This window comes from Ammodytes marinus, assembly GCF_949987685.1.
Source record: "Ammodytes marinus genome assembly, chromosome: 4".
In the NCBI taxonomy this organism is placed as follows: Eukaryota; Metazoa; Chordata; class Actinopteri; order Uranoscopiformes; family Ammodytidae; genus Ammodytes; species Ammodytes marinus.
Window position 1 is genome coordinate 31,241,792 of NC_137233.1, and position 23,380 is coordinate 31,265,171.

At 41.2% G+C, this 23,380-nt stretch overlaps 4 protein-coding genes across 6 annotated transcripts; 2 read left to right on the forward strand and 2 right to left on the reverse strand.

The window, feature by feature from the left end:
* The first annotated feature begins 225 nt into the window (after window positions 1-225).
* LOC307249172 (zinc finger protein Eos-like) lies at window positions 226-4,510 on the forward strand. 2 transcript variants are annotated; one of them, XM_080025807.1, is made up of 7 exons: window positions 226-287; window positions 383-487; window positions 751-1,005; window positions 1,509-1,676; window positions 1,767-1,916; window positions 2,199-2,330; window positions 2,976-4,510. In XM_080025807.1, the coding sequence occupies exons 1-7, from the start codon at window positions 248-250 to the stop codon at window positions 3,833-3,835; spliced, it is 1,710 nt and encodes a 569-aa protein (XP_079881933.1). In that variant the 5' UTR covers window positions 226-247; the 3' UTR covers window positions 3,836-4,510. The 2 variants fall into 2 exon arrangements, with proteins under 2 accessions (XP_079881933.1, XP_079881934.1); XM_080025808.1 differs by lacking the exon at window positions 2,199-2,330.
* Window positions 4,511-7,873: 3,363 nt separating this feature from the next.
* LOC307249922 (small ribosomal subunit protein eS26) lies at window positions 7,874-9,545 on the reverse strand. Its single transcript, XM_080026824.1, has 4 exons — window positions 9,504-9,545; window positions 8,427-8,604; window positions 8,185-8,315; window positions 7,874-7,966 (listed from the first exon to the last, which is right to left on the reverse strand). The coding sequence occupies exons 1-4, from the start codon at window positions 9,504-9,506 to the stop codon at window positions 7,931-7,933; spliced, it is 348 nt and encodes a 115-aa protein (XP_079882950.1). The 5' UTR covers window positions 9,507-9,545; the 3' UTR covers window positions 7,874-7,930.
* Window positions 9,546-11,132: 1,587 nt separating this feature from the next.
* Window positions 11,133-15,278, reverse strand: fkbp11 (FKBP prolyl isomerase 11). The gene is made up of 6 exons (XM_080026868.1): window positions 13,698-15,278; window positions 13,523-13,585; window positions 12,167-12,254; window positions 12,016-12,049; window positions 11,774-11,844; window positions 11,133-11,473 (listed from the first exon to the last, which is right to left on the reverse strand). Exons 1-6 carry the CDS (start codon window positions 13,821-13,823, stop codon window positions 11,265-11,267), a joined length of 591 nt encoding a protein of 196 aa, XP_079882994.1. The 5' UTR covers window positions 13,824-15,278; the 3' UTR covers window positions 11,133-11,264.
* Window positions 15,279-20,286: 5,008 nt separating this feature from the next.
* On the forward strand, window positions 20,287-22,303 carry LOC307248873 (ADP-ribosylation factor 3; the record flags this gene model as incomplete). Of its 2 annotated transcripts, XM_080025410.1 has the most annotated exons (4): window positions 20,287-20,434; window positions 20,813-20,923; window positions 21,033-21,157; window positions 22,142-22,303. In XM_080025410.1, the coding sequence occupies 4 exons, from the start codon at window positions 20,287-20,289 to the stop codon at window positions 22,301-22,303; spliced, it is 546 nt and encodes a 181-aa protein (XP_079881536.1). The 2 variants fall into 2 exon arrangements, with proteins under 2 accessions (XP_079881536.1, XP_079881537.1); XM_080025411.1 differs by lacking the exon at window positions 20,813-20,923.
* Between the last annotated feature and the right edge of the window lie 1,077 nt (window positions 22,304-23,380).

Consider the following 23,380-nt stretch of genomic DNA (forward strand, 5'->3'; position numbering starts at 1 on the left):
AGTTAGTTTTAATTGTTTGGTCTGTGAAAGTTAGTTACTTGTCAGCTATAATTATGTCTTACGTCATACCTAATTTAACAATAAGTTCATCCAGGGGTTTCGTTTCATAAAGTCAGGTCAAAGTGGACCTTAACTACCGTTTATGTTCCTGTTACACTATATGTCAAGTTATTGAATTGATGCCTGAGCCAGCTTGATTCAAACCCCTGACATGACTTGTCATTTACAGGACTTATGCTGAACTAGTATGGATGTTGATGACTGCAATGGGCGGTCTTACATATCAGGTAGGACTTTATTTCATCACACATGTACTTACCTTTTAGATCTTGGCATTTTGTGCAAATGACAGATATTGCTAATGTTTGCCTTTTGGTTGCAGCTAGTGGAGACTCTTCAATGGAAAGAGAGTTTTCTGGGGCCCTTGGGGGCCCAACAGTGAGCACCCCAAACAGCAAGGAGACCTCTCCTAGTCGCTCCCTCAGTGGTCAGTGGGCAAAACGGTCCCAACATTTTTCACAAGTCACTTTTTATTAGTTCCCAATATATAATTAAATATATCACAGTATCATATAATTGACTATGATTTGTCAAATGTTTTCACAGGTTGTGGTTTACAAACTGTATTCTGTTATTTTATCATTCAGTTTACATCCTTTAATTTAAATTTGAGATTTAGTCTGGACACACACTGGTTGACATATTATCTAGTTAAAGGCCTTCTATATGTTTGCTCTTGTGCCCCTGTAGCCAACTCCATTAAAGTGGAGCTTTACAGTGATGAAGACCTAGGTCGCAGCACTGAAGATGAAAGAGGGGAGCAGGTAGAGGAGGGGTGTCCAGACCAGGGAACTGAGGCTGTCGGAGGCTACAGGGAGCCCACCAATACTGAAGCAATGCCAGCTGGGGCCACCAGAATGCCAAATGGAAAGCTCAAGTGTGACATCTGTGGAATGATCTGCATCGGGCCAAATGTTCTCATGGTGCACAAACGCAGCCATACAGGTGACTGCTCAGTTTAGTAAGTCAGCCGTTATTGAGGAGGTGCACGTTTGTGAGATGCCATAACAAGCATAATTAACAACCCTGACACTGCCTATCTTGCTCCATAACAATTTTATAAAAGAGTAAAAGACAACTTTCCCATCACTGTGCCCCGTGTTAAACAGTCAGCAATCAGCTGAACAAAAGAAAAAAGTTTAGCAGTGTCAGTAATCGTATTACAGGATTTGGAAACATTAGAAAATACTAATACATCTGTCAGAAATGTGTCATCTGAGCAGTGCCATTTTGTGATAGACATTGAGAGAGACTGGTTTATTTGTAGTAAGAAGAAGTGGTCCATGAGTTATTTAATTGGTAAATGCCACACATTCTCTTAAATCACTTGAATGTGCCGCTGAAGAACATCAGTTTGTAAGAATTGATTCTTTATTGGGGCCCATTGTGCCAGACACCATTTAGATGTAGATGAAAGACTTGGGTTGACAGGTTGGCTCTATCCCCAGGTGAGCGACCTTTCCAGTGTAATCAGTGTGGCGCCTCCTTCACTCAAAAGGGTAACCTGCTCCGCCACATCAAGCTGCACTCGGGGGAGAAGCCCTTTAAATGTCCCTTCTGCAGCTATGCATGTCGAAGACGAGACGCTCTCACTGGCCACCTTCGCACTCATGCAGGTAGGAAAGATTCTATCCTGATCAGTGATATATTTTCTCACGATGGTGTATGTCTAATTTAATTATGCTATTCTCCCACTCTGTCCCCAGTGTCCTCTCCAACGGTAGGTAAGCCGTATAAGTGCAGTTATTGTGGCCGTAGTTACAAGCAGCAGAGCACCCTAGAGGAGCACCGCGAGCGCTGTCACAGTTACTTACAGAGTCTCGAGTCACAGCAGCCCTCCAGTGCACAGAATCCAGGTACAGTTTTATTGCATTCATGGAGATGCCACTACGACAGTTACCTAAATCACAATATTGTAAAATATGTACTGTATTTCCTAAGGGTAGCGTCTAATGTAGAACTGTAATCTACGTTCTTAACGAGGTACTGTACACAGAACCTCACTTATTTTATTTTAAAGCCAAATGTTGGTTTGGATTCTAAATCAGAATATAACTTAAACATTTGGGATAAATGCTGTCTAGGTTATCAGAAAAGCCCCAACAAATAACGTCACAGTTTGTTTGTACTCTGTGCAGGAGAGGAGGTGAGAGAGCTAGAGTTTATACCAGACTCTCTACTGCAACCCTCCTCAGACAAGATGGCATTTATCGATCGGCTCGCCAACAGCATCACCAAACGCAAGAGATCCACACCACAAAAATTTGTAGGTGAGCATTCAGTGTCGACAGGTTGAGGAAACTGAATTCGATTCCAAATACAATAGTACGGCTATCATAATTTGGTGTGTCTGGGCTGTACGATTTAGTGAATCTGGAACTTCTGTGTTTTGTTTTAACATGTATTGATTACAGTTGCAAATAGCTGGGGCAGGAGAGATGTGGTCTATAGAACAGTGGATTAATGCCCCGGACCGACGGTTTAAATAAGTGAACAGTGATAAACCTTGTTGTCAAAAAGGTTACACTCAACAACCACAATTCTATGGTTTTTATTTATTTTAGTATTTGGACTCCAGATGCTTCTTTTTTTAATTGTTTTGTCCTGTAACCCTGGAGGAACAGGTTTGACCGCTCTGACTAAAGGGCACAGTTTCAAATGGAAATGAATTAAGAAAGATATTTTTAATCATTATAAATTCCAATAAAATGTTTAAATCACAAAACTATGAAAAAGAAAAAACATTAATACAAAATGTGAATCTATTCATCTAAAAGAAAACCGGCAGGCGGTTCATTGATCTGTGCAGGCTTCCTGCCCAATTGTTCATTCCTTTTTTCTTTTTGAAATATGCAGTTGGGTCAACCACAGACACCCATAGTAGAGTATCATAAGATTGTGTTTCTCTATTGCAGGACAGAAGCACATACGCCTCAACCTTGCACCTTATGAGCTCAGCGCTGGTTTGGAAAAAGACAGGGATATGCACGCAGGGGACCGTGAAACCCCGCACTTTACTGGTCTGGGAGGAGAATATGCAGGTGTAGCGGGTAATGGAGGAGGAGAAGGGGTTTCAGACACACTGAGACCTCTACACCTTCCCAACACACACCCTTCATGTTTATCAGAACTCAGGCCGATCCACAGCTCCATTCACGCTGCAGTGGCCCTGGGCCCGAGGCTGGATTGTACAGGGACAGGAGCCGGGCTGGGTGTTGGAGGGAGGGAGGCAGCAGAGGGTCATGAAGACCTGCCTGTGGGCCCAAGTCACGCACCCTCACCTAGCAACGGCTGCCAGGATTCTACGGACACAGAGAGCATGCCAGATGATTCTCTGACTTTGACCCTGCACAGTAACAACGGCCATCATCTCCTCCACTCCAACAACAGCCACCAGGCACATCCTCCCATTGCACAACACAGGAGTCGGGACAGACACAGTCTCAGCATGGCCAAAGACAGGGAGGTGGAAAGAGAGGATCCAGGCCACTCAAACCTCCCACATCCTGCCCTGGCGCCAACCCCCAGCTCACCTACAGCGCCCTCCTCCACCTCTAGGGAGGCTTTTCGTGTTGTAGACGGGGAGGGGCGAGCTGTGCGCTCTTTTCGTTGCGAGCATTGCCGTGTGCTTTTCCTGGACCACGTCATGTTTACCATCCACATGGGCTGCCACGGTTTTCGTCAGCCTTTCGAGTGTAACATCTGTGGTCACCGCAGCCAGGACCGCTATGAATTTTCTTCACACATCGTCCGCGGAGAGCACATCCTCGACTGAAGATAAAGGGTGGACAACCGACATCGCCCAGAGCTATTTTTACACTGAGACGAGGACCTGGCTGAGTTTGGTCTGCACACAAGCTAAAGGAAACACACATGACATGAAACTGATATGAATATTTCAAACAGACATTGGTACAGTATCAGCATGAATGGCAAGCTCTCATGTGTGTTCCTAATTTTATTTTCAATGCACTTTTTAACAAATGGATCCATTTAAAATGCACTTTCAATTAAATGTATTTTAAAGTTAATTAAGAGCCAAAGCACTTTTTCATCTGCACATGTGCCTTGCTCCAAAATTCAGGATTCAAAGCTGATTAATTATCGTATACAAATTATCGTAGACTTTTGTCCATAACCTGAGAATATTCCCTGCGTGTGCACTTTAAGAGATAATGTAAAAAAAAGCTTAATGCAGAGTTTATAGATTCACTTACATATCCGTAGAGATATAAATGCCTTGAGCATTAAGCAAGCACTTATTCAATGAAATGATTCCTCCCCAAAAAAGTTTAATCCTGAATATTTTTTCCAACTTGGGGTTGATTCTTTACTAAAGATTGCTTTTCATAAAGCACAGTGAAGTGCAAACCAAACTCAGAAACCAGGTCGGAGTCGACCTGACATGTTTGAGGAGTTGTCCATGAATTAAAACTGCACTTTTGTTTTTAAGGGAGGGTGGGTTGGAAATGTGTGTGTGTGTGTGTGTGTGTGTGTGTGTGTGTGTGTGTGTGTGTGTGTGTGTGTGTGTGTGTGTGTGTGTGTGTGTGTGTGTGTGTGTGTGTGTGTGTGTGTGTGTGTGTGTGTGTGTGTGTGTGTGTGTGTGTGTGTGTGTGTGTGTGTGTGTGTGTGTGTGTGTGTGTGTGTGTGTGTGTGTGTGTGTGTGTGTGTGTGTGTGTGTGTGTGTGTGTGTGTGTGTGTGTGTGTGTGTGTGTGTGTGTGTGTGTGTGAGACTGTGTGGGAGACTGTGTGGGAGACTGTGTGGGAGACTGTGAGACTGTGTGGGAGACTGTGTGGGAGAGATCTTGTGTTGTTGTTTTTTTTTAAAGTAAACTGAATAAGTCGAATGGAAAGTGAAGGCCTTTGTGTAGATGCTGTTTCCGGTAGTGTGTGAAATGTTTGTTTTTCTTTTCTATGACTGCTTATGTTGCACTGATACCTGCCAGAATACTATGATTATATTAAACTATTTTATGGAATTCATTGATGATCTGCACATTTCTCTCAAAATGGGAGAAAAATCAATGGAAAAGAGTACGAGTATCACTGCCACAATTCTAGAGATTATTGAAGGGTTGGGATCTTTCCAAGTCTTTAACATTTTCCCTTTCATAACTACATCAAACTGCAACCTTAATCTATATGTGCTTAATTTAAAACTTAATTTGGTCTTTTTTTTCTCATTGTATTGTGCCTTTCCCCACCCTGATCACACCTTGTTGACCAGACTGAAGGACTAGAAGTACCAACTGTCATATCCTGAAATGACCATTATATTTGATGTTGGAGATAGTGAATTACGAAATATTTTACTTACTCAAGTTGTTTTGCAGACATTATCAAATTTCCAGTTTATAGCTTTGCACAATAGTTTTTTCTCCTAATTGAGCAAAAGTAAAAGGGTCGGTTTTAACTAGTGTGTGTGTGAAAACCTGCTAAATTATCAAAGACTAAATGTGCATGGCATTTGGCACATGCTGCTATGACCTGAATGAGTACAGTGTGTGGAGTGGCAATTTGCTACCGTTCTCGCAGGTTAAAAAGAAGAGATTTTTCATTTGAATTTTCTTTGAACACATTTCTGTCCACAGTCACCAGACCGATTGTGGACTAAAACAGGTGTATTCTTAAATATGTTTGTTTTGTCAGTTGTGATAAATGATCCTGTCTTGGTAATATGGTTCAGAACTAAAATGTAATTGGAGAGAAATGTGTCAGTTAAAAGAGCTGTCAGCTCTTGATTCTGTCTGTTTACATTGTTAAAACAAAAGTGATGGATGTAGTCGTCACTCCTCAGTAATATTTGAACATACACACTTCGAGCACAATACGTTGTACCGTGGAGCAGGCTAACTCTAGATTACATAAACAGGCACAACAATCATTAACCAATTTATGTTGATAAAAAGGACATTTCTAGATTATATTCATCCCTGTCTACTATAAAAAGCAACAGAAGTAAGTTTGATACATAGAATTTTCTACACATCCACTGATATTTGAAAAGACTGAAAGAATACAGTCAAAATCATCAGCTAACTCTAACCTGTTAACGTTGGCGTAGTGCAGATAAATGACTTCCTCTGTGTTTATCAAAAACTGCTATTCTTACATTATTTCACAATAGTTAAGATTTCTTCAGCATCAAGAAAATGTTTCTTTTTAGGAGTCAAACAGGAAACAATGAACCTAGGTCTTTTTGTAGTGGTCTGGATGTGCAGAAGCCCTGAAATATTGTTTTTGTGAAGAATTAAAACGGGGGTTCTGGATAAAGGCAAATTATGATTCCCCCAATGGCCGAGCCAGAGAGAACCACCCCTTCTTACTGTTAAGCACTTTCCCCCGATTACAGTGGCAAAATAAAATAAAAGTAAATTAATATAATTGTACATAAAGTATGATATAGGAAGATGCAAACACATTTATTTTCATTGCTTTGTAAGTAAAACCTTGTAGATATAACATTTGTTACCCAGGAGTTATCTCCACTTTACAAAATTATTTTGGATTTCCCTTTCAAAATAAATACTGTAAATCTTAACCTCAATTTATATTTATTTTAAGAATTGTTTGAAGTTCTGAAGTGGGGCTGCATATGCTTTGTTACATTTTTGGAAAATGTGGTGATGTGGCTGTATTACAGTTCCAAGAAAGAAGATCACAATGCAAAGTGGTGATCTCACCTTTTATAGAAAATTAAATAGTGGGTCTAATTGCTATCCTTCAACATTTGGAGTATCATTTAACTTGCCTTAATATAAGAAAATAAAACTTTTAGCTCATTATGCGAAAGAAGTTCAATTGTTAATTGAACGCATCTTAAAATATTAGTTTATTTTATAATCAAGTAAACATGACTTTACCAAAGTTTTTATTGCAAATCCCTGAAATTGTCATGTCAGTGAGTGTGCACGAGCTGAAACTGCTAGACGATTACACCTTACACCATACTTTGCTGTTTATTCTGATTTAGTCAGCAACTTGAATCTACACAAGGCCTGGGTGTGATTTCTGTAAGGTTGATCTAACTATTGTGCCTTTGGCCTTCCTTTTCCCCCTCTTAAATTAGAGTTCTCAGTCATGTAAAAGGTTGTGCAAGTACTGCACAGTACAAAAAGGCTACACATTTTGGCCATGGGACAATTTTGTTCAACAGCTGTAGTTTGACCAATAATGGCCTTGGCCACAGATACATCAATATGACTTTAGTAATGCAGAGTGCTAGGAGCCAAAGAAATAATGATACAAAGTTTAAAACCTCCTGTAAACCTTAACGCTAAGCTTTTTCTTTTTTGACAATTGTATTAATATAGAAAAGAAACATCCGTCTTAGCGAACGAGCAACATCACTATTGAAGTTGAATGATATCTTGTAATTCATGTGCAAGACCAGAAGTTTTGCTCCTGAACCTGATGCATGTGGTACTAAACCCGTTTGCACATCGATTTACCCGACACCTTTACTCGTAAGGACAACCAAATAAAACTAAACTCCAATTCAAGACTATTTCAGAGAAGAAACCTAGTTTTGTGGTTGTGTTCAAATGTTTTCCTTGTTGCTTTTGTTTTTCAGTTTAAACATATTTGTTAACCCCCCCCCCACCCTTTTAATGGTCTGATATTGCTTTAAATTACTGCAGAGCATTTTTAAATGTAACATTATGTAATAATGCATTTGTGTAATTTGATCTTAAACTACTGTAAGTTTTTTGTACTGTAAGAACGTCTATTCCAAATAAAACACTTGACAGGCCTTTTCTCTCCTAGACTACACAACTCATGCTTACTGAAGACAAACAAAAACACATACACGTTTTTTGTAAAGACTTTTCAATTTATTTTCAGGTGTTCAGCATCGTCAAATGTTGCTTTACATGGGCTTTGGAGGAGCTCTTGGTGCACCAGCCTGTTAAAAAAAACAAAGACAAATTTAGAGATCAATATAGACCCTCTTCAGTTTGTGTCAAACTTAACAAATACATTTTGTTGCATACAGGGTGCAAGGCCTAACACCCTCCATCACTGATGTTATTAATAACACTTGTTATTCCCCGCTGTCTAGTCAAATATTGATGGATGACATAGGACTTTGTTAAGCTTCCAGATCTGAGTGAAGATACTTACAGCGGGCCTGAACCTGGGTGGTGGAGTGCGGTCTTTCCTGGCCTCACAGGAGCGGTTCCTCACCACCTTGCTGTGGATGGCACAGCTGACACAGTAGTGCAGCTTCACATAGAGCTTGGGCAGAACGTATGCTGCAGAGTGAACACAGTGGAGAAAGATGAGTGAAAGCCACCAGGATTCAAATTAAAAATGCAGTTAGTAGTGATCTAGGAAGTGAAAAAATAAACTAAAAATACACTTACAGTCAAAGACACTGGCCTCTGAGATGTCTCTCACGGCCGCAGCCTCCACTATGTTCCTGATGACAAACTTCTTGATGGCCTTGTCCTTGGGGACACAGCGGGCACAGTTGGTGCAGCGGATGGGCTGGACATGCCCACGGCCCTTCTTGGCACGACCGTTATTCCTCCTCTTCTTAGTCTGTCAAACAGATGTAGCAATTAGAAAGATGCAACTCTTAAGGCTGAGATTGGATACCGAACTCCAATCCATTTAGTACAGGCGAGTGTCTGCAATATTAAGTATCAAACTTGAATGTGCCAAGCATTAAACCTTTAAGAAATTGAACTCCAACTCCCATTTATGAAACACATCCGCACACTACAATTGTATTGATTAACTTGATCAAATTTGGGTGTGTTGTTCAAACACTACCCAGCCCCAAATACCAATTACAGACCTTAGTCTAGTCACTGAAGAAACCCCTTTACTGTTGCATTGTATTTTAAGTATTGAAGTTTAATCCCCACTGTGTGACTGGAAAGATTTGATACTTAATCATTTATTTAGAGAAAATCGTCTCATTACTTTCGACTTAATTCATATTCTGCCAACAGTAGAAAATGACGAGGTCAAAACGAAACTCCCACACTTAAATACTGCATTCAGCCATACATGACCAAACTACCTGTCAATTACGGTCTGTTAGCTAATATTGTTGTGCGCTTTAAATAAGTCAAACGCATGCAGTGGCTGAGATGACAAACATACTTTAAAAATACGTATATTTTGAGTTCAACCCGAGACGGTTATATATTATATATATAAATGAATCCACGTTCGCTCCGCTAATCATAGTAGCATTTTGCTTTTCTCTTAGCTCTCAGGGACACATGCACAAAACGGATAGCATGCTAACAGCTAGCATTAGGCCAAGACTTATTTTTAAGACCCCTCGAGTGACATCTAACGTCTATTCCATACACTTTGGTTTAGATATTTGATTTAAACACACAAAGTACATTATTGTGTGTTATTTATCAAATAATTCGCCGGTTTATTTCGTGTTTGCCTTACGACAGCCAGTGAAACACACTCACCATGTTGCACGGGAAGCTGGAAAGAGGACCGGAAGAGGTGGTGCCGCGAGAAGTAGTGCCATCCGCTCCGCCCTCCGCAGGTTTTGCTTTTTATTTAAAGTACAAACCCACCCGTCTTATATCATTGTATTATTTAATAAAAAATTATTTGTTTTGTTTCTGTATCTAAGCAAAAATAAAAATATACAACATGTATTCAGGAAAATTAGAACAATCATATTGTATTCGCGGAGGGCTATCAGGGTACGCAAGATTGGTAACTGCATGGTGGTCAGAACTAAAACCTAGAATCAGAAAAGTAGTGCCGCCGTAAAACGCCTACTGATGAAACAAGCCCACCCATGGTATTCAGCTGCTCGAACCGTCTATGAACTCCACTGATAGAATCCTGGTAGAATCAAAAGGATCGATAAAAAACTGTTAAATATTATGGACATTTAACGGAAAAACAATATAGTCTATTTAAAAAAGACAGGTAGGCCTTGAGTAGGTTGTTAATTTGTTTCGGCCTAATCAAATTAATCAATGTAATGTTTTATAGCCTATTTAACAATGTATTTTTCCAACCTTTTGAGGCTGTCATTCAATTAAACTAGAAGGTACAGAAATTAATATAAAGACTTGAGTCATCACTCATGGTGATATTTAAGTATAGGCTAGGGAAATGTATAGGAGGAGAGCCAGGCTTGCTAGACCCTTTTACTGGGGCATGTGCCCCAGTGTTAACTGCTGTGCACCAGTAAAAAAAAAAGAAAAAAAAATCTACACCTTTAATTCACCCCAATATCTGCACATTTCATACACACAGCAGCCTTTCGGCATTTTTTTTGGGGGGGGGGGGGTCTGGCAACACCAATCAATCTTATTATTTCTTAATTACATTTTTTACATTCATCTTGTTTTACATTCCAACTAACTCAAGTCTTCCCCTCTTCTTTGGCTATATACGCTATACCATCCAGGATAATGGATCTAAGGTCAATGGTCTGTGGCATCAGGTCCAAACGGCATTAGGTTTCTTTTTGGGGCCCATAAGAAAAAAAATAAGCTCCAGTGACAATTTAGTAGGCTAATCAAAAGACAGACAAACAAAAGGAGATGCTTCAGAAAATAAAGAAATTACAATATTTTAGAAAAATGTGTTTATGAGCAGTTAGCATTTATGATACAAGTGTATTGGTTAGTTAACTTTGTAAAATATCTCAGATGATGAGGCTTCCATCTCCAAAGAGTATCTGAACTATTTGGTTTTTAGTCAAGTTTCCCACATTAGACTGTTACCCAATGCTGTCTTTTCTTAATTGCCTGCCTTTTGTCAGTGAAGCGTTTTTCAGGCTGTTCTTCTGACATCAAAGTGCCTGTTGCTGTCCAGTAATATGTTTAAAATGTCTGATTCTGCATTAAAAGCACAGGGCAGGGGGGCGCCCTTAGCTCAGTTGGTAGGGCGTCCCCCCCCATGGGCCTCGGCCAGCAGCGGACCCGGGTTCTATTCCAGCCCGCAGTCTTTCTCTGCATGTCACTCCCCTCTCTGCCCCATTTCAACTCTGTCTCTACACTATCAATAAAGCATAAAAATGCCAAAAAATATCTTTAAGAAAAGCACAGGGCATACCCTAAACACTATCTCAAAAGATAACCGATCTATTTAAAAAAAATACCCTTATTCCAGGTGCATAATGAATAGCAGGAATTGATAATAAATAAACATAGACAAACAAAATACAATAAAATGTTTTATTTAAATAGTTGTGTGCTTTGTCCTTATTTCTTCTTGCTCTTCTTGTCCTTGGCCTTCTTTTTGCTCGTCTTCTCGGCGTTGGCCTTGTTGTAGAGGTAAAGTCCCACCAGGCCAAGCAGAGTGGGCACCAGGGCCAGGCACACCAGGGGGAAAACGTCGTTGACCATTTTCTGCCACTGCGTTTGCTGCGTCAGGGAGACCACCTCCACCTCAAACTGAAGAACAGCATCACCTGGGACAGATCCAAGTTCACATTCAATTTGTGACGTCATCCGTCTTTATATATATATAAATATATATAAAGATATGGAATATAAAATAAAAATATGCCTTCTTACACATTAGAAAATAACATGTTACATGTATTTAAAGTAAAAAGTGGAGATGTTGTAGATATGCTCAATATATGAATCCGCAAGTGAAAATAGTCCCCAAAAAATGCAGCGTTAACACCACTAAATTAAAAAGAAGCATGTTGCTAAAGTGATAAAGGTTATAAAGTTGTGTGTGGAGTGCAAATATGGTTCAGTACCTGGAATCGTTGGAGGGTAACCTTTTTTTCCATACGCTAGGTGAGGTGGTATAGTGGCTTTAATTTTCTGCCTGGATGAGAGACGGAGAAACACAAAGCACGTTTACTGGAGGAAGCCATTCTCAGATTCCAATACAGAATGATCAGCTGAGGACTGATTGATTGACTGCACGCGGCTACTTAAAAGAAGATCTATATAGCTTTGCAGTTTGATTCCATTGGACCTTTTGTTTTTCCCTTACCCTTCACACACGCCAACCAGGCTTTGTTCCAGGCCTGATAAGAAAATCACACAGAGAAAGTCGAATCAGCAAAGCGAGCACATTCACCCTGGCACATATAACAGGCTGCATATCAAGCGGATCAAAGTGTCACTGGTGTCTTTTATTTTACCAGCGATGACGGTCCTCTTCCCCAGTTCCACGACGAGAGGGTCGAGGGATAGCGATGAGTCGATCACCTTTCCGTCCATCAGTTTGCCCTGCACACAGTGAAACAGTGTGGGGCCAGTCAGATAATCAGATTGGGATACATATGACCCGCAAAATACTGAGAAGTTACAAAGCTTAATTTGTTCATGTTTTTATCAATTGTGCAGTTGGTGTATACAGGTGAATTTGACGTGTATTGCAATAGCCTACAAGAAAATACTGTGGTTTGGACATAGGATAACACAAGACTCATTGTTTTGTCGATAATACTAAAATATACAATGATTTTGCATGTGTTAGAAATAGCTAGACAGTTTGGGAAATTCACTTTCTTGTCAAGAGTTTGATGAAAAGTTTCTCATATGAAGCTAATCTACAGGCTGAAGCCGCTTAGCCAAATTTAGCTAAGCAAAAGTAGCCTATAAACAGGACAAAACAGCTTGCCTAGCTCTGTAAAAACAATCCACCTATCAGTACTTTATTTGTTTTAGATATAAAAGCACAGCACTAAATATCTGCTTTTTTTTCAATTCCCAGGTTGAATTACAACAGTTATTCCTACTGGTATATCCATATATATTTTGACCAGCCTCAAAAAGTGAGTGTAGGGAATAGTGACATAAGTCCTCTTTTTGTAAAAAAAAAAAAATATTGGAAAGACTTCAAATAAAAATATAAGTTATGATGTTGCATGTAAAATGTAAAAGGGAGAGTTCAACTCTGGCAAACATCTCCGTTTGTAGCTCTATTTCCTAGCCATAAACTGCCTAACTTTGTGTAGCCCACAAAAATAACTTTGTAGAAGTGTGTGTTATTGTGCAGCATCCAGATGGTTGAAAGTGTACTTGAGGATTTTGGAAAACATATTTATAAAAAGCATTGTAACTCTTTTAGTAGTCCTAGGCTACGCCTAACCTTTTAATTAGGGCAGGAGGTTGAGGCCAACTGCGTTTTGTAATGACTGTTAAAATTGTGAGATTCAGCTATGCGTGGATGACATGTTCTGACGGGCGGCGCCGTTATTGCTGACGTGTTGCAGCGTCCCGTCGCTCCAAAGCAAAAGCACAGGCGACCTCCTCACGCGCGAGATGGAGAACCGAAACCATACTGACTGACAGATCCAGTTTTTATCAACTTTGTTTTATTCATTCTAGTCTCAGTGTGTAAATGCACAGCGGGCTGAGGCTGAGCCCACATTCCGGCAGGAAGTGCCACATAGACAACAGTGTGTTCGTCATCAGCTGGACCAGGTCCCCTATTGCACAGTGGACTGGATCTGATGGTGAACTGATATCATAAAGAACGGTTATTGTCTTACCGTGTAGTGGATTTTCAGCGTGTCTCCCATGCTGGAAAGTACAGAGCAAGTTTCGGGTTTCACCTTGGGTCAGAAGAGTTGACTGTTAACACTGTTGCATGTTACTTTGCCACTGGGTGTTATTTCTTCAGTAGCCGCGGTGTGGGCCTATTAACTACAGCGTGAATACACTCACCAAGGTCTCCACCTGCACCTCCTCCACTGCATTATCCTCTCCCCGCGCAAGTGCAACGGCGAGAGCCGCGAGCAGGAGCACAAACAAGCTGGTCTGCATCGTGAACTTCTGGAAAAGAGCTGCCATCCAACAACTTCCGTGTGAGCTTCCTCTACACACGGCAGAGAAAGAGAAATAGAGGGAGAGAGAGAGAGAGAGAGCTGCACAGTCTGTAGGCCTACGTCGACCAGTGCGTCCAAAATGGCTCAGCACGCCGTAATGCTGATGTGTTATAATACTTTCGCGATAAGGACTAGCAGGCCGTGGACGTTGTCCCAACACCACCTGGGTCCCCGTGAAGAGCCCGCCTCAAAGCATTCCCACAGCATCCCACCAGGCTGCCGCACGGGAGAGGCGGAAGCGGCGCTGGGGGGCGGTGCTGTGCAGCTGGATGTGTAGCCTGCTAGCTGTTGCGACAGTTATAGAGGATACAGAGCATACGTCCCCCGTTGTATACTAGAGCCCGTTTCTTTATAGGTCCATGACAAGTGCCCGGTACTGCTGCTGCACAAGCGCCACGTCGCTGCTGTTCCCTCACCAGACAACTGGATCTCTGACTCCAGATGTTTAGATAGGTTTCAACCCCGGAAGTGATGTCAAATACAGCTACACACAAAGATGGACAAAGGTTAACACAAACATAAACAAACAATTCGATTAGCAAACAAGAAGATAATAGTGCAATCATCATGTAGAGTGCAAAGAGTGTTGGATAGAATATGAAAGTTTAAATATGAAGTACATGGATGAGTGGTGATATGTGGCGTGCTGGACTTACATTTGACATTGATGATATATAGCCTATTGTTTAAACATTTAGAATAGGCTAAATAACTGAAAAGCAAAGCCAAATTACAAATTATTGTTTTGTGTATTTTAATGAACACATATGGTCATACTTATGATCCAGAAAATATGTTTTTTGGGGCTTTTAAATTCTTAGTAGCTCATTTTTATTTTAGATGTATCGATGTATTATGAAGTGACGTCCTCTAAACAGCTGGTGATGCTGAGACATTTGCTTCACCTATGAGTCACTCATTCCGTGTCTTATTTTTAGTTTGAGTGTGAACAATGCCACGGTTCCTTTCAGGCAAAAACCCCTCAGTGAGACATCTTAACACGGCTGTGAAATGCCAGCGAGTTGGGTATGAAGCAGTCTTAATCAAATATGGCTCAATAAACACGTGGGCCATTCAGCTTACCATCTGGCTGAAAGCAAGTTCAGAGATGTTAAAAACTCTGCATTCTTGAACTGCAAGTGCACATACTTTGCTCCCCAGCAACAAACTCAGAGTCACACATGCCAAATTGATTGACAGGATGTGTCTGGTAATCCCAAACTTGTTGTATTTAATGGGATAACTGATTTGATTTGATGTCATTGCGTCTCATCATTTAAATGACCAACTATCTCCAATTATCTGTTTGCCAGCAGGATATCATGGAAGTGGCAGTGGCACAGCTTGCAGTTTCTGTGCCACATGCTTGTATAATTAGACAAAAGGATTGGTTTCACACAGGATTGAAGGTTTGTTAGAAAAAGCAAACTAGATCAAAAAATAGGCTGTTAATGTAGGTATGGTGCCATGTCGCTTTGGATTCTATTGAGATGCTTATTCGATTTCGAATTGTAAATGTGTCATCAATAAACCTTAATGGCTGAAATTACAGGAAAAAAAAACAGATTCCATGTATTAAAAGAACAGCCCAATAAAACAGGGTCACAGTGCAGCATTGAAATAGAAATCAACGGGTCATCTTTGTGGGCAAACTGAAGATAAAAACCTGCTTCCTCTCTCTGATAACAGAACTAGATATGGGAGCATTTGCTAGTAGAACACATTTTTTCATATTTGGCCCTATTGTTGCATTGAACTACTGCGACAAAACAAGTCATACATATTTATATCAGTATCAAGGATCAGAACTATATTTCTCATGCAATATGTTACACTAATGATTGCATGATCATGTCAAGTGCTCCAATTTCTAGACTTTTCTTGGTTCCCCATCTGTGTTATGACATACTTCAACATTTCACAATAACAGGAACTTCATGTAACAGGATGTCAGACATAATAGCAACTAGATGTATAACAATTTCCTCTTGTAATTTAACAAACTTTTTAGTCATCACATCATTGCTGAACGTGATGCTAATCAGCTACAACTAGTTGAAGCAAGCATATCTTTCTTTTATCTTTGGGAAAACCTCCATTTTCACCTCCAACTTCAATAATGTAATGTACAGTGCATACGGAAAGTATTCACAGCGCTTCACTTTTCCCACATTTCGTTATGTTGCAGCCTGGAATAACGCTGGATTAAATTATTTTTTTCCTCAAAATCTCTTCCTCTACATACAATACCCCATAATGACAGCTTTGAAAAAAGTTAGTTTGAGATTCATGCAAATTTATTAAAAATAAAAAACGAAAATATAATACGTATTCACAGCCTTTGCTTAATACTTTCTTGTGATACCTTTGGCAGCAATTATAGCCTCAAGTCTAATGGAATATGAAGCTACAAGCTTGGCACACCTATCTCTGGCCAGTTTCACCCATTCCTCTTTACAGAACCTCTCGAAATCCACCAGGTTGGATGTGGAGCGTCAGTACACATTTTAAGATCCTTCCAGGGATGTTCAATGGGATTCAAGTCTGGGCTCTGGCTGAGCCACTCTAGGACATTCACAGAGTTGTCCTGAAGCAGCTCCTTCGATATCTTGTCTGTGTTTTTAGGGTCATCCTGTTGAAAGATTAACCGTCGCCCCAGTCTGAGGTCAAGAGCGCTCTGGAGCAGGTTTTCTTCCAGGATATCTCTGTACTGTACATTGCTGCATTCATCTTTCCCTCGATCCTGACTAGTCTCACAGTTCCTACCGCTTAAAACATCCCCACAGCATGATGCTGCCTCCACCATGCTTCTCTGTAGGGATGGTATGGGCCAGGTGATGAGCGGTGCCTGGTTTCCTCGAAGGTCCTAGATATCATTTCTGGAGAACAACCTTTTTCAACACTTACTCAAATACAATAAATTTGCCTTGGTATTGATGCAAACAATAACCAAGTTCTATAAAGAATATAAATATAGAAACATTTACAATAAGAAATATGATGAAATACATGAGTATTATGTCCTAGTATTAAGAACATTAAGATCTTATTTTCAGTGTACAGGGAAAATAGTCCAAATTTTACTTTTATGTAACATGCAGCCTAGTGTTTATCATGATTGATAAGCCCTGTTCTATTGGATACACGCTTTTTCCAGCTGTGTAAACAGGAGCAAAGTTAAATAAATAAAAAAGTGAAATCTCCAATGTTGGTGGACCATGAGTGTATGGGCTTCTTAAAGTGTAGAACAAATAAGTTTATGCCAGCTCTCATTCATTCAGGTCTCCAAAACCTTCATTCTGTGTGTGTGTTGATAACTAACAAGTAAAATGAAAGTCTGAAGAAGTGTTTGAATCTGTGTGACGCACTATAGGCTACATTAAATCAGGGGCCAATTTTAAAAACAAAAGAGACCAAAGTCACTTGGCTCTGCAGAGCCCATTAATGGTGCACAATGTAACTTTGTGTAGTGTCAAAGTAGTGAACATTTTCTAAATATTCTCATAACTTAATAAACTTTTGTGCAGGAAAATTGTATCCCTGGAACCAGGCCTGCCCAGACAAATGACTGGGCCCCTGAAAAGGTCCAGTCATTGGGCCCCCTTTATTCATACTGAACTTGTATCAATGTGCATGATGCACTAATTCCTACATAAACACATACCTGTACACAGGGCCGGTTCTAGCCAGTTAAATTAGGGTGGGCTAATAGAAATGATAGTGGGCAGAGATACAGACGATGCGAGCGGAATCTTTTGCCCTTGCAAGATCTTTGCACCTGCTTTTTGGCACATTTACTGTAACATTTACTGTTATGTAAGCTTTTAGACACACCAATGCTGTAGGGGGGGGTTTACCATGATAGCACTGCTACCAGAAGCTTTCCTCATCAGTATAACAACCATCTGCCACCTTCGTTTAAAGGCTAAATATGTAATTTTATAATTTTCTTAGAAAATAATAGATAGAATATACAGAATAATTTGCAGAACACCCTCACAAAGACACCTCAAAACTTGATGAAATATCACAGTATCTCTGAATTGAAAATCCACTTCTGCTGGCAGAAATACTGATATTAAGGAATTTTCCGGGGGTCTAAAGCCCTTGAAAGTTCCCTCTTTGTTTTCCTTTCTTTTCTGGTACCCTGATTTGTGTCCAGGTCCTAGCGCCACTGAGCTTGCTAGGTTAGCTTGCTCATCATCAATACATAGCTAACGCTTGTTTGGTTGACCTGCTGCATGCAACGGTTTTGAGGGGGAAAAACGACCCATGATATATTTTTAGTTTTTCAATATAAAATGTGATATATTTTACCCAAGTAACAATGAATAAAATTTGTATTTTATTATAGAAAGTTCTCCTGCGAGTATAGCGTTCATAATAAAGGTTGGCTAAGTTAGGTCATCTGCAAAAAATAAAAAATAAAATCCCACTTTCTACCTCTTATGGGTAGAACACTGAAGTTAAAAGCTTCCTGGAAAGCTACTGTTTCAAACATATTCGAGTCTTACGTTTGGTTCCAAGTGCCTCATAAGTATTTAGTTTGGATTTATAATGATAGAATTATTCAATACTAAGAATAACATGGAGAGCAAATATGTTTTGTTAAGTAACTGCATGCTCTCCAAGTGAAAACAAATCGCCCTCCCCTGAAACTGCACAGTGCACCTTTAAATAAGAAAATATTATTAGGCTATGCATTTTCTAAGACAATCATGTCTAAGGTGAAAGGATTCGAAAACCTGACAGCAGTATGCTTTGCCAACTCATTATCAAAACGTCCCTTGTTGTTCAAACGTCCTCTCAAAACGACGGTCAACTTAATATTGGTTTGTGGTTTTGAGCTCTATACTCTCTCGCGAGATCTCATCCACTGCTGCGTTGTCCCCACGGAAAATAGCGTGAGACATCTAGTAGTAGAGGACTCCTCAGCTAAGGTAAGCGAGAACACATCATCACCCCGAAAATACACATGCAGGGCAGTTGGTGAAATAATGAATTGTTTGTCGGCTTTCCCTGGGACGGTTGTGTGGCATCACTGTGGTCCGGGCTGAAGCAGCGGGCGGACGGCTCGCTTGCAGCAGGCTGCCCGCTGAGGTGATGGGGCGGATCGATGGATGGGTGGGATGGATACGTTTGCTACCGTCAAGCCTAATCGATAAAGCAGTTGAAGCCATACTAGACTGAAAAAAAAATCGAAAAAAAAATTGAAAAAATAAATTATTAGGAGTCGCAGGTGAATTGAAGTGCGGGGGCAGCTAATGGGGTAGGATAGCGGTAACGTTACCGTAGCATCCCGGGCTAACGTAACCCGAGCATAGACCCGAGTCATCCAGGGTTACCATTATCAGGCACATCGTGGCCCTGCTCCCTCATAAAGTCATACCATTTTAAGAAACTCATATTTAACCTGTGCGTGTGTATGTGTGTGTGTGTGTGTGTGTGTGTGTGTGTGTGTGTGTGTGTGTGTGTGTGTGTGAGTGTGTGTGTGTGTGTGTGTGTGTGTGTGAGAGTAAGTGAGTGAGTAAGACAGAGAGAGAGGACAGGAGGAGCATGTGTCTGGCAGGGACAGTGTGGTGATCCTCTTCAGCACCATGGACAGGGCTCGGCCACTTCTTCACTTACTCTAGTCATTTCTATCATCTTCTATTCCACCCTTTGTTGTGTCAATCTCTCTGATAAGGATACATTCTTCAGATTAAAATATAGTTATTACACTTAGCCTCCAAAAAAATCGTATTCAATCACTGTAATTTTAAATAGAAATGACCCCCACAATGTAGCCTACCACAATGTCTTGATATGCCTTTGTACATTTAGAACGTCTGAAGACATTTGATGGGAACATCTCACTTTAAAGACATCACTTAACAGGTCAATTGTGTCTACTTGCTGGCACAAGATGTTTCAAACACTTGCTCAGACCATAAGACAGTAGCCTGGCTCCAGACCCATCAATGATTCCTGGTAAGGCTGCACAATATATCGAAAATCTATCGCTATTAATGATGTTAATATCGGGTAGACATCGTAAGGACTGTTACATCTACTTTTCGTTAGCCTAATAGCATAATTGCCTAAGTCACATTTTAAGGGTTATAGAGTAGGGTAAAGTAGATGTAGAGTAGAGTAGATGTAGAATAGAGTAGATGTAGAGTAAAAGTAGAGTAGAGTAAATACGATTTAGGCAGTTATGCTATGAGGCTAACGATTTGTGTTGATAATTTAGACAGTTAAACACCCTACATGGCTGTTTCCCTCACACTGAAGCAATGCACACAAAAGTATAACTAAATGTTTCTTGTTTTATTTCCTTTCAGCCCTCCTTCATAATCCATGCCTGCTGGAACAGTGGCCCTTTGCAGAGAGACATTTCAATCCGGATTGTAGCCACACACCGACGTTCAGGGACTTCCTCTTGAATCATGGGGAACATCTTTGGGAACTTGCTAAAGAGCCTCATCGGGAAGAAGGAGATGAGGATCTTGATGGTGGGGCTGGACGCTGCAGGAAAAACAACCATCCTCTACAAGCTCAAACTGGGGGAAATAGTCACCACAATCCCCACCATTGGTAGGTGCACTGCACAGTCCACACACAGTCAAAATAAGATTTGTTTTTAAGTGGTGTTAAGTGCTTTGTTTTGCTGTACATGCTTCTTTGGGGCGACTGTGGCTCAGGTGGGAGAGCGGGGCGGCCAATGATCAAAGGGTTGGCGGTTTGATCCCCATCCTGCCACTTGCGTCATGGTTGTTGTGTCCTTGGGCAAGACACTTCACCCACCTTGCCTTGTGTGAATGACGATGACGATAGTTAGCCTGCTATCGGTGTATGAATGAATGTGTGTGTAAATGGTATTGTGTAAATGGGAACACGTCTCCCTTGTAAAAGAGTCTCCGGTCTCAATGGGATTTACCTTTAAAAATTAAATAACCTCACTCTTGTTTCCAGGGTTTAACGTGGAGACGGTGGAGTACAAGAACATCAGCTTCACGGTGTGGGACGTTGGAGGGCAGGACAAGATCCGCCCGCTCTGGAGACACTACTTTCAAAACACACAGGGTAAGCAGGGCAGAGCAAAAGGGGAACCCGGGGCCTAGAAAGACACACACTTTCCTCGACTTCTTCTTCTTCTTCTGTAGCAAATTTAAATGGTGTGTCACCGTTTCAGGTCTTATCTTTGTGGTGGACAGCAATGACAGAGAGCGTGTGAACGAAGCACGAGAGGAGCTGATGAGGATGCTGGCTGAGGACGAGCTGAGAGATGCAGTCCTCCTCATATTTGCAAACAAACAGGCAATGAACCATAACTGTTCTGCATTTAAAACACACAACGTGTTACTTTGCTACTTGAAAACACATGTACGGCATCCATACTAAGCCAGGGCCCACTCTCACTAGGCCATCTGTACAATGCCCAAGTAAGTAAGTGTAGTTTGTTTGACCAGTGTGTGTGCTCTGTTCCGTACTCAAGCCCGATTCACTTCCTTGGCCCTAGCACAGTTGGGAGAGGTGTGCTTGGGCTACAGTACAGATGCTAATGAGCCGGCACTCGCATAGACAGCGATCCTCCTGACCTGATCTGTCCAATGTGTGCAATGGACTTTATAAAGAATATTGCAGCTAGGTTCGCATTAGCCTGGCACCCCCCATCTACGTACTTCCGCCCAATTTTTATTTCCCTTCAGTAGTCAGTCTGGATCCGCGGTATATTCGCAGGTTTTCTCAGCCAGATTTTTGCCGGTCCAATCAGCGAACAGAGGGAGTGGCTGAGAACAATGACATTGAGGTTGTGCACCAGTTTCAGTTGTAGGCAGAAGCCGGCGCATGACATACGTCACGACCAAACGTTATGCGATTGGTTGGCAGATCCAGAGTGGCACTGGGCAGATCCAATAGTTTTAAACTTCAACAGACAGCCGCCATCAAGTGAGGTAACGTTTGTCAATTGAGCGATTCCAGACCTTCTGTACAAATGAAATGAAGTACGATGGGCTGGTAGGACCAGGCTAGGTTCGCATTGGTCTGATGTGGAATAGGAATGTTTGCTGCAAATTTTGCCTGATCAAAATATTCAAAGAAAATCTGATACAATTACCCTCCAAATCCCAAACCTGCGCGTGTTAAGACGTGTTGACATATTGGCAAGAAGCAATGGTCCAGGCCAGGGGGGGGAGGAGGGATTGGGGACAATGGTGCTTAGGCAACGGTAAGGGGTAAATGGACCTAGTTTGAGTGCACCCTAAAAGACTCCTCACTGAACTCTGCTCTCTTTGACAGGACTTACCAAACGCCATGAACGCTGCAGAGATCACAGACAAGTTGGGCTTACACTCCCTGCGTCACCGCAACTGGTACATCCAGGCCACCTGCGCCACCAGCGGTGACGGGCTGTACGAGGGTCTGGATTGGCTGGCAAATCAACTCAAGAACAAGAAATAAGAGGAAAACAGCAAGGAGCAACCAGCAGCCGAACAACTCTTTATTTGTTTTGGGAATGGGTCTGTGTTTGTGTGTTGGGAACAAGGGTTTCAATTGATAGATGAAAAACAGGCTTTCATTTAGTGTCTGTTGAGGTTCACTAGTAGTTTTCAGAGCTTATTGAAAACTGATTCTCTCTCTCTCTCTCTCTCTCTCTCTCTCTCTCTCTCCCACACACACACACACACACACACACACACACACACACACACACACACGCACACACACACACACACACACACACACACACACACACACACACACACACACACACACACACACACACACACAATGAACACTAATCGTAAGCAATCACTGCAGACACTCGCTGTTACGTCCAGTCTCATGTCCACCTCTTGTCCTTAGGTGAAATGTTCTGTCTGTTAGTTACAGTAACGTCTAGGTGCTGTACAAAGTCACATGTGACTTCACTGAGTCAGCAAATTTTTTTTTTAAAGTACAATGTCTTTAAACTGTCAGACGTCCATGCAAACAGCACTTCCTGTTTTGTTTTGTTTCTTGTTTGTTTCCTTTCCTGCAGGGGGAAACACCACCATGTTGGAGAACAATCACAGCTGACAACAAATTACTCTACTGTTCATTTCTCCCTGTCTTATTTGAGAGCAATGCTGAGGCACTTTGAGGCTCTGATATTGTGTGTGTGTGTGTGTGTGTGTGTGTGTTTGCTGTGTGGGGTTTGTCCAAGAGGCCTAAGTCAGTATCCATCATGATCAACTCTGAAATGGGACTGGGGTTTCATCTGTCACACGTCCTATGTCTGCCTCATTTTGGAAATCTTTTTGATATCTGTAGAGGGTTTCTACTCCGAACTGAATCTGCCCTTTTTAACATTTAAAAAAACCTGTTAGATCTTGCTGGCATTGATGCATTCCTCTCTATCGTTTTGTAGATTTTTTTTCTTAAACGGCGCTGTTCACGGTATAATTCAGTAACGAAACAACTATCCAATTACTGCATTCATTTTCAACATGCACTTAGTATGGCATAGTCACCTTTAAGGTCTTTTTTAGGGAAATC

Bases quoted from the DNA above. Each gene is read 5' to 3' on its own strand.
- LOC307249172 (XM_080025807.1), top strand. From the start codon at position 248: ATGGATGTTGATGACTGCAATGGGCGGTCTTACATATCAG. The intron at 288-382 runs GTAGGACTTTAT...TTTTGGTTGCAG, and splicing joins TGGGCGGTCTTACATATCAG to CTAGTGGAGACTCTTCAATG. The intron at 2,331-2,975 runs GTGAGCATTCAG...TCTCTATTGCAG, and splicing joins CACACCACAAAAATTTGTAG to GACAGAAGCACATACGCCTC.
- LOC307249922 (XM_080026824.1), bottom strand. The intron at 8,316-8,426 runs GTAAGTGTATTT...TTCACTCTGCAG, and splicing joins AGAGGCCAGTGTCTTTGACT to CATACGTTCTGCCCAAGCTC. The intron at 7,967-8,184 runs GTAAGTATCTTC...TTTTTTTAACAG, and splicing joins CACCCAGGTTCAGGCCCGCT to GCTGGTGCACCAAGAGCTCC.
- fkbp11 (XM_080026868.1), bottom strand. From the start codon at position 13,823: ATGGCAGCTCTTTTCCAGAAGTTCACGATGCAGACCAGCTTGTTTGTG. The intron at 13,586-13,697 runs GTGAGTGTATTC...TTCTGACCCAAG, and splicing joins AGGTGCAGGTGGAGACCTTG to GTGAAACCCGAAACTTGCTC. The intron at 12,255-13,522 runs GTAAGACAATAA...CACTGTGTGCAG, and splicing joins CGCTGAAAATCCACTACACG to GGCAAACTGATGGACGGAAA.